We start from the raw sequence: 8,861 nt of genomic DNA, 5'->3' as shown, positions 1-8,861 counted from the left end.
CCCTTAAATACTGCCTTCTTTTGGTTTCCTGGGATAGCGCTCATTCCTTCCTTGTCCCCTTGTCCCCACCTTGAGCCATCAAATGACAGCATGTGTCGGGTGTCCCACACTGTCTTCACACAGTGTGCCCTTGGTGACCCTCACATCTCAGATTGCAGCCATCTCCTGTGGGCTTGTGATTTTTGTTGCCTCCCATAAACTGAGCGTTCAGAGACTGACGTCTACCCAGGGCTCTGTCCCCAGCTCTGGACTCACCGGAGAGCTCCTCTTGGATTTCTCTCAGCCAATGCTAACTCAGTGACTCTAAAACTGAGTTCGTTATCAGTAAGTGTTGAGCTGGACCCCTGGCTGTAAAGCCCACAACCTGACTTGGTGTTAAGAACCAGACATAGGGGCACCTGGGTCGCTCAGTCGGTTAAGCGGGCCACTTCGGCTCAGGTCATGATCTCACGGCTCGTGGGTTCGAGCCCCGCATCATGCTCTGTGCTGACACCTCAGAGTCGCAAGCCTGCTTCAGATTCTGTGTCTCCTTCTCTCCCTGTCCCTCCCTCACTTGTATTGTGTCTCTCTCTCTCAAAAAAATAAATAAACATTAAAAAAAAAAAAAACAACAGACATAGAAGAAAGTCTGCCTGCCCTGAGAGGCCCTCTTAGAGGGTCTTATTTCCTGCTAATGCAGGCCCAAAGCCAGCCACCCCACCCTAGTCCTCTCTTAGTTTACCTAGCCCTACCTGGTTTTCGGTTGCACAGCCAGCCTCTTGTGCTAGGAGCTCCTGCCATCCTCAGACAAATGCCCCAAGAACCACATCCTGCCCTGCCACCACCCCCTGCTCCCTCACCTGCTGGTCTTACGTGTGCATGTGGTCAGTGGCTCTAGCTGTTTCTAGGCATCACTCTCTCCCACCTGTGGGGGGGGGGCCTCAGCTGCCTTGTGAAGGGCAAATGGAGGTTTTAGGGGTTCTTCTGGGGCTCGCTCCCATCTGGACGTGGGGTCACGAGGAGGCTAATCTCTGCTTGCTCTGCATGGGCAGGAAATATGAGCTGTACAGCATGGACTGGGACCTGAAGGAGGAGCTCAGGGACTGCCTGGTAGCTGCTGCGCCCTACGGGGGCCCCATTGGTATGTCACCCCTCTGCCACTGCATGCTCTGGGATCTTAGGGTGGACTCAAGGTCCATGATTCTTGGGGGCCTTGCTGTCAGGTGGTTCTTGCTGATGTGTGCCACTCTGAGTCCCCCCACGTCGCACCCCCCTGCTGAGATGCTTTGAATTTTGGTTCTCCTGAAGCCTGCTTTGTATGGGGTGGGCCTGGGGAGCTGGACAGAAAACCTCTTCTTAAACCGCAGCACTGTTGAGGAACCCATGGCGGAAGGAGAAGGCTGCCAGCGTACGGCCAGTGCTTGAGATCTATTCTGCTTCCGGCCTGCCTCTGGCCAGCCTGCTGGTGAGCACGCCTGACCCGCCTTGGGGCTAGGCCGGGTCTGTGCCCAAGGGCAGCCTAAGGAACCTCCCTGTCCTCTGCAGTGGAAGAGCGGGCCCGTGGTGTCCCTAGGCTGGTCAGCTGAGGAGGAGCTGCTGTGTGTGCAGGAAGATGGCGCAGTGCTGGTGTATGGGCTTCATGGCGACTTCCGGAGACACTTCAGCATGGGCAATGTAGGGGCCACAGGGGGCTGGGGAAGGGGAGGGAGTCTGGGACTCTGTGGAGTCTGGGACTCTGTGGCTCCCTCAACTCTTGGCCCCTTTCCCCAGGAGGGNTGGCGACTTCCGGAGACACTTCAGCATGGGCAATGTAGGGGCCACAGGGGGCTGGGGAAGGGGAGGGAGTCTGGGACTCTGTGGCTCCCTCAACTCTTGGCCCCTCTCCCCAGGAGGTGCTCCAGAACCGGGTTCTAGATGCCCGGATCTTCCACACAGAGTTTGGTTCGGGGGTGGCCATCCTCACCGGTGCCCACCGCTTTACTCTCAGCGCCAACGTCAGTGATCTCAAACTCCGCCGGATGCCAGAGGTGCCAGGTGAGCCCTGACATCCCTGAGACAGCCATTCAGTGCCCACAGATGTGCCTCCAGACTCTGTGCCAACAGAGGCAGAGGTCGTGCGCTCTGGTCATCCTGAAGCTGTCCCTTCTCCGGTCACAGGGCTGCAGAGCGCACCTTCGTGCTGGACCACACTCTGCCAGGACCGAGTTGCACACATTCTCCTGGCTGTGGGGCCTGATCTTTACCTCCTGGACCAGTCAGCGTGCTCCGCAGTGGTGAGGGCCCGGGGTGCGAGGGAAATGAAAGGGGCAAGGGAGGCAGTGGGGAAGCTCTGAGAAGTCACCTGGTGTCCTCTGCGGCCTGCCGCAGACGCCCCCTGGCCTGGCGCCAGGAGTGAGCAGCTTCCTGCAAATGGCTGTCTCCTTCACCTGCCGGCACCTGGCGCTCTTCACGGACACAGGCTACATCTGGATGGGGACAGCGTCACTCAAGGTGTGATCCCGGGATGACACGGAGCGCCCTGCCTTGTCCAGGAGTGATCTGCTAGGGGTAGGGGTGGGGCTTTTCAACCAGACTGGTAACTACTGAGACAAGGCCGTGGTGTGTCCTGTAACCTTTCAGGAGAAGCTGTGTGAGTTCAACTGTAACATCCGGGCACCCCCGAAGCAGATGGTCTGGTGAGGATGGGGGTGTCATGCTGGGGGTGGGCACAGCCTTGTTTCCTGGAACTGCTTGATTCATCCTGTCCCCTGGCCAAACCAGGTGGAGCTTGCCTCTTATTTTCTCTGCCACGGCATACCTGAGGGAACCCCTCCCCCCCCCCCGCCCCGTGGGCCCCAGATGCCCCTGGGAGCTGACAGCACAGGGGGAGAGGGCAGCAGATGTCAGAGAAGGGGATAAGGGGTAGCATATATGTGCAGGGCTGTCCCAAGGCAAAGTGATGTAAGCAGTGATGTGGGAGAATGGGAGAGGTGGCTGTGGGCCCGGTGTCCTGTGTCTCAGACACGTGTGTGATGCTGCCCACAGGTGCAGCCGCCCTCGCAGCAAAGAGAGGGCCGTTGTGGTGGCTTGGGAGAGGCGGCTAATGGTGGTGGGTGATGCGCCCGAGAGCATCCAGTATCCTTGGAGGGCTGTGGGGCCGGAGGGGGAAGGGGAAGAGGGAGGTTCACCTGCCCCACCCCCTTTCTGGATGCTCTTGGAAACCTTGACCAAGCTCAGGTTTGTGCTGGATGAAGACTCCTATTTGGTGCCTGAGCTGGATGGGGTCCGCATCTTCTCTCGTAGCACCCACGAGTTCCTACATGAGGTTCCAGGTGAGGCCCTCACAAGGGCACCAGGTGACCCAGGGCAGGATCAGGGCATTGAGGCAGTGCCGAGGATTCCCTGCCCCACTAACCCTCACTGTCTCCCTCCCATAGTGGCCAGCGAAGAGATCTTCAAAATTGCCTCGATGGCCCCTGGAGCACTGTTGTTGGAGGCCCAGAAAGAGTATGAGGTAAAGCCCTGGGCTTCTTCCTGGGCCCCAGGATCTTCTTCTTTCCCTTCCTAATTGGCTCAGCCCTGTGCCCCTACCTGGTCATGGTGGACTCAGCCAGGTGCCGCCTTGTCAAGAGAGGAGTCCGGACTGGATGCTGGGCTGGAGAGAGCCAGCTCAGGTGCACTGAAGTGACATGGTGTCCCCCATGTGGCGATGGGGAGAGGCAGGGAGCCCTTACTATCCCCAGCCCAGGCACAAGTCAGGGCTACTATCCGGGCCCCTCACCGGCAGTTGTGGGCTGATATGGGGGGATGGACGGGCACCTCAGGTAGACCGTGGGCTGAGGGGTTTTGGGCTTCGGCCTCTGTGGCCTCTCCAAACCAGCCCATTTGAAGCACAGTCCAAAGGGGTGGGGGACCAGTCATGGGGTGTTCTCTGACATGGCACCCCATCCCTGTACCCTCCTCCCACCCCCCAGAAGGAGAGCCAGAAGGCAGATGAGTACCTCCGGGAGATCCAGGAGCTGGGGCAGCTGACCCAGGCCGTGCAGCAGTGCATTGAAGCTGCGGGACATGAGCACCGGCCAGACATGCAGAAGAGCCTGCTCAGGGTTGGCCTGGACAGCGGGGCTGGGGGCCGTGGGTGCTGGGCAGGGGATGCGCTGGCAGGAGGGGTGTGGGGGGCAAGATCTCCTCTCTTGACCTCTGGCTCTTCTCAGGCGGCCTCCTTTGGGAAGTGTTTCCTCGACAGATTTCCACCTGACAGCTTCGTGCGCATGTGTCAAGACCTGCGTGTACTCAATGCCATCCGAGACTATCACATTGGGATCCCCCTCACTTACAGCCAGTATCCTCAAGCGAGTTACAAGGATGTTTACCGCAGGGTGGTGGCGGGGGCAGGTTTGGGGGGGCTGAAGATGCTTCCTCAAAGTCCTTGGCAAATAAGGTTTATCTCCCATCTGAGTCCTTAACCAAGTGATATACAGGTATAAGCAACTCACCATCCAGGTGCTGCTGGACAGGTACAGCAGACCCCAGGGTTCTGGGCGGAGGGCTGTGTGTGGGCCGGCATCACAGCCCCTCCTGGGTTCTTGTGATCACTGCTCCTCACCCATTTCTCTACCATCTGGGAGGCCCGAATCACAGGCTGGGGCCACTCTGCCCTCTCTTTCTATCCCACCTCACCCTCGTACCCTTTACCCCCTTGCCTGCCAGGCTTGTGTTGCGGAGGCTTTACCCTCTGGCAATCCAGATTTGTGAGTACCTGCGCCTTCCTGAAGTGCAGGGCGTCAGCAGGATCCTGGCCCACTGGGCCTGCTACAAGGTAAGGATGTAGAGTGGGGTTCAAGGGCATTTAGGGGATTCCAGGCCCTGATGAGGTATAGGAAATGTGAAGTGTAGAGCTGAAGGGGTAGGTCTTGATTGAGAGCAAGTGGGAGCGTGGGATGAAGGCTGAGATCTTGGTAGGTGTGACCACCCCCTCTATCTGCAGGTGCAACAGAAGGATGTGTCCGATGAGGATGTAGCTCGGGCCATTAACCAGAAGCTGGGGGACACGCCTGGCGTCTCTTACTCTGACATTGCTGCGCGGGCCTATGGCTGTGGCCGCACAGAGCTGGCCATCAAGGTGTGGGCTCCCGGCCCTGTCAAGATGCTTTGATGCTGGTATTAGAGGCCCCAGGCCAGCTGTCCTTCTCTGTGTGCCTTTCTCCCCACCCCACAGCTGCTGGAGTATGAGCCGCGCTCTGGGGAGCAGGTACCCCTTCTCCTAAAGATGAAGAGGAGCAAACTGGCACTGAGCAAGGCCATTGAGAGTGGGGACACTGATCTGGGTGAGCAGGGTTTGGAGCAGGGCCAGGCTGGGGCCCTTGGGCTAAGCAAGGGGCCAGGCTGGAGTCCCTGCACCACCTTATTGTCCCTTAGTGTTCACGGTGTTGCTGCACCTGAAGAATGAGCTAAATCGAGGAGATTTTTTCATGACTCTTCGGAACCAGCCCATGGCCCTGAGTTTGTACCGACAGGTGTGTGCCCTGGGCAGGGGTGGGGCTGGAGCCTCTCGAGCCCCTGGGTTGGCCTTGCTGACCGCCTGCCTGTCCGTGGCCCTAGTTCTGTAAGCATCAGGAGCTAGAGACGCTGAAGGACCTTTACAACCAGGATGACAACCACCAGGAGCTGGGCAGCTTCCACATCCGAGCCAGCTATGCCGCAGAGGAGGTCTGGGGTCCCTGGGCCGGGTTGTTGGTCAGGTTACTTCTCCAGGGATCTAGGCCTCCCGGTACGCATCCCATCTGGCCCTCAGTGCTGTGGGAGGGTCTGGGAAGACGTGAGGCCAGGATGGTGTTTGGTCCCAGAGGAGCTAGCCTCCCCACCTGGGGACACCGGAGTGGGGCACCCAGAGAGTGAGGCTGGCCCTGGCAACCCTGGGCACAGGGACCGGGGAGAGAAGTGTGGCCCGAGTGATGATGGCTGATTTCCTTTGTGCTATGAGCTCAGGCTCCCCTTCTTGCTCCTGCAGCGTATCGAGGGGCGAGTTGCAGCTCTGCAGACAGCAGCTGACGCCTTCTACAAAGCCAAGAACGAGTTTGCAGCCAAGGTTTGGCTTACTTTTTTCTCTCTTTTTGTTTTTATGTTTATTTATTTATTTTTCAGAGAGAGGGGGAGGGAGAGGGAGCATGTGCGAGTAGAGGGGGACAGAGAAAGAAACAGAGAATCTCAATCAAGCTTTGCACTGCCAGTGCAGAGGCTGATGCGAGGCTCGAACTCATGAGCCATGAGATAGTGACCTGAGCCAAAATCAAGAGTCGGATGCTTAACTGACTGAGCCACCCAGGCGCCCCTACTTCCTCTTTTCTAAGAACCGCCTCTCCTTCCCTCCCGGTCTTTCCTCCTCGTCCCTGTCATCCCCATCCTGCTTCATCTCTGTCCCAGGCCACAGAGGATCAAATGAGGCTCCTACGGCTGCAGCGACGCCTAGAAGACGAGCTGGGGGGCCGGTTCCTGGACCTGTCTCTGCATGACACGGTCACTACTCTCATCCTCGGAGGCCACAACAAACGCGCAGAGCAGCTGGCGCGTGACTTCCGCATTCCTGACAAGAGGTAGGTTCGGGCAGCCGGCTGCAGGAGGTCCTGGAAGTGCCAGCCCTTCTGCAGTACCTCCAAGCTCAGCTTCCCCGCAGGCTCTGGTGGCTGAAGCTGACGGCCCTGGCAGATCTGGAAGACTGGGAGGAGCTAGAGAAGTTTTCAAAGAGCAAGAAATCACCCATCGGCTACCTGGTGAGGCATGGGCCCTCCCTGTGGCCCACCGCCAGGGCGAGTCGTCCTGGGGAGAGGACCAGGCCCAGAGCGAGGCCGGCAGTTGGCCCCTGCATGCCTCTGTTCAGCTGTCCCATGTAGTCAGCAGGTGCCTCCCGTGTCCGCACACTTGTGGGCCAGGTCTGTGGGAGAGCGGGCCCAGTTAGGCCGCAGATGTTGATGGGAGAAGGAATGCGCTGCTTGCCCCAAGGAGGCCCACAGCCCACACCATGTGCCTGAGGGAAAGGCTTGTTTGGGGGGTGGGGGGGGCACTGGGAGGGCCTGTCTGGGAGGCAGTTGGAGGACACCGAGAAGGTTTGTTTTCCATGGCAGGTGGATCAGTAGGTGGGATGAGGGCAGCCATGAGAGAAAACACAGGCCCTGAGAAGTCAAGAGACTTCTGTTGGGAGAGGGTAGCAGCAGATGGTGGAGTGGCCGCATAGGCATAAACTGGTCTCTCGAGGCACTAACAGATCTGTGGTTTAGTGGTTTCTGCCCTGAGGATGTTGAGATCACAACTGCTGCATCCATCAGGGAGGGGGAGGGATGGGCTTATATATACCTGAGGATGTATGAGATGCATGGGGACAATTGTCCTTTGAACTTTTGCTCATAAGAGAGAGGATAGGAAGGCTCTGCCTTATCTTCTCCTTCCACCACTTCCTCTCTTTAGCCCTTTGTCGAGATCTGCATGAAGCAACACAACAAATATGAGGCCAAGAAGTATGCCTCCCGTGTGGGTCCGGAGCAGAAGGTCAAGGCCTTGCTTCTCGTTGGGTGTGTCATCTGAGAGCCCTGTGGGTGCTGGGTGGCTGAGGCAGTGGGCTGACGAGGGGCATGGTTTGTGCCCTTGGGCAGACCGACACCCTCTCCTGTCCTGCTCACCACCACAGGGATGTGGCTCAGGCTGCAGACGTGGCCATCGAGCACAGGAACGAAGCAGAGCTGAGCCTCGTATTATCCCACTGCACTGGAGCCACAGACGGGGCCACGGCTGACAAAATTCAGCGGGCTAGGGCACAAGCCCAGAAGAAGTGAAGGGCTCACCCTGCACACCTCCCTGAGCTCTAGGCTCGGCCGAAGTGTCACTGCACATCCTGCTTCTCTCTCAGGGCTAAGCCGAGGAGCTGGGGTGGGGTGGGGTGGTCGCCGGGGGTCTGGTTGTAAATAAAGGTGGGACATTTTCTTTTTTTTTCTTTAAAAAATTTTTTTTTAACTTTTATTCATTTCTATGAGAGAGATAGAGTGCAAGTGGGGGAGGGGCAGAGAGGGAGACACAGAATCTGAAGCAGGCTTCAGGCTCCAAGCTGTCAGCACAGAGCCTGACGCGGGGCTCGAACCCACAAACTATGAGATCATGACCTGAGCCGAAGTCAGACACTCAACCGACTGAGCCATCCAGGCGGTCCAAGTTGGGACATTTTCGAGTGCTTGTCATATGTAGTCCAGCCTAAGTGAAAGCATGCTGGAGGCAGAACCATCCAGATACCTCAGCATAACCCCGTGTGTTTGATTATTTTGGGGCTGAAGGGGGTGCTCTTCAGCGACATAAGAGACCTGCCCCTCTCCACCACTACAGAAGAAAGCCCCCCTCAAGCTCACAGCCCTTAGGAAGCTTACGGGGAGCTGTGCAAAGCTCAAACAACAGCGCATCGAAAGCCAGGCTGATAAGTGTTACATACATACACATAAGAACCATGCCAAACATTTCACCATTGCTATTTATTCACAAGACCTCCCTATGAGATAGGTAACCGCCCCATTTTACAGAAGAAGAAACTGAGGACTGAGGAGGTTTCGTAACAGGATGTGGCAAAACTGGGATCTGAAACCAGATTGCGCTCTTGGGGGTCTCCGTGCTTCTTGGCCATTGTGTTGGCAGAGAAGGGATGACTAAAATCGGTCCTTCTGAGCAGAGGACCCTGAGGCAAGGCCCCCGCTTGCCTACAGAAAGGGTTGGAGGACGGATAAGCATGTGGCGAGCGTGTTAGAGGGTTAGAGGAGGAGTCTTCACAGACCTGCCCTCCGCGTGGTGAACAACTCCTGAGTGGTCTCTGGGCTGACAAGAAAAGAAGGATGGAAGATCTCAATTCTGCCAAGGAAGAACCACAAACT

At 57.5% G+C, this 8,861-nt stretch overlaps 1 protein-coding gene across 3 annotated transcripts; it reads left to right on the top strand.

The window, feature by feature from the left end:
- Positions 1-1,031: 1,031 nt before the first annotated feature.
- On the top strand, positions 1,032-7,934 carry VPS16 (VPS16 core subunit of CORVET and HOPS complexes). Of its 3 annotated transcripts, XM_077766975.1 has the most exons (23): positions 1,032-1,120; positions 1,347-1,444; positions 1,525-1,653; positions 1,869-2,013; positions 2,137-2,252; positions 2,347-2,469; positions 2,599-2,654; positions 3,004-3,093; positions 3,196-3,290; positions 3,396-3,472; positions 3,933-4,064; positions 4,173-4,300; positions 4,440-4,475; positions 4,669-4,777; positions 4,946-5,080; positions 5,177-5,285; positions 5,377-5,474; positions 5,560-5,667; positions 5,969-6,046; positions 6,382-6,551; positions 6,632-6,728; positions 7,420-7,523; positions 7,640-7,934. In XM_077766975.1, exons 1-23 carry the CDS (start codon positions 1,051-1,053, stop codon positions 7,782-7,784), a joined length of 2,448 nt encoding a protein of 815 aa, XP_077623101.1. In that variant the 5' UTR covers positions 1,032-1,050; the 3' UTR covers positions 7,785-7,934. The 3 variants fall into 3 exon arrangements, with proteins under 3 accessions (XP_077623101.1, XP_077623102.1, XP_077623103.1); XM_077766976.1 differs by lacking the exon at positions 2,347-2,469; XM_077766977.1 differs by lacking the exons at positions 1,032-1,120; positions 1,347-1,444; positions 1,525-1,653 and adding an exon at positions 1,762-1,789 and having other exon boundaries at positions 7,640-7,933.
- The last annotated feature ends 927 nt before the right edge of the window (positions 7,935-8,861 follow it).

This window comes from Crocuta crocuta, unplaced genomic scaffold (genome assembly GCF_008692635.1).
Source record: "Crocuta crocuta isolate KB4526 unplaced genomic scaffold, BGI_CrCroc_1.0 scaffold15, whole genome shotgun sequence".
Lineage (NCBI taxonomy): Eukaryota > Metazoa > Chordata > Mammalia > Carnivora > Hyaenidae > Crocuta > Crocuta crocuta.
This window is presented reverse-complemented; position numbering and strand designations above follow the sequence as displayed.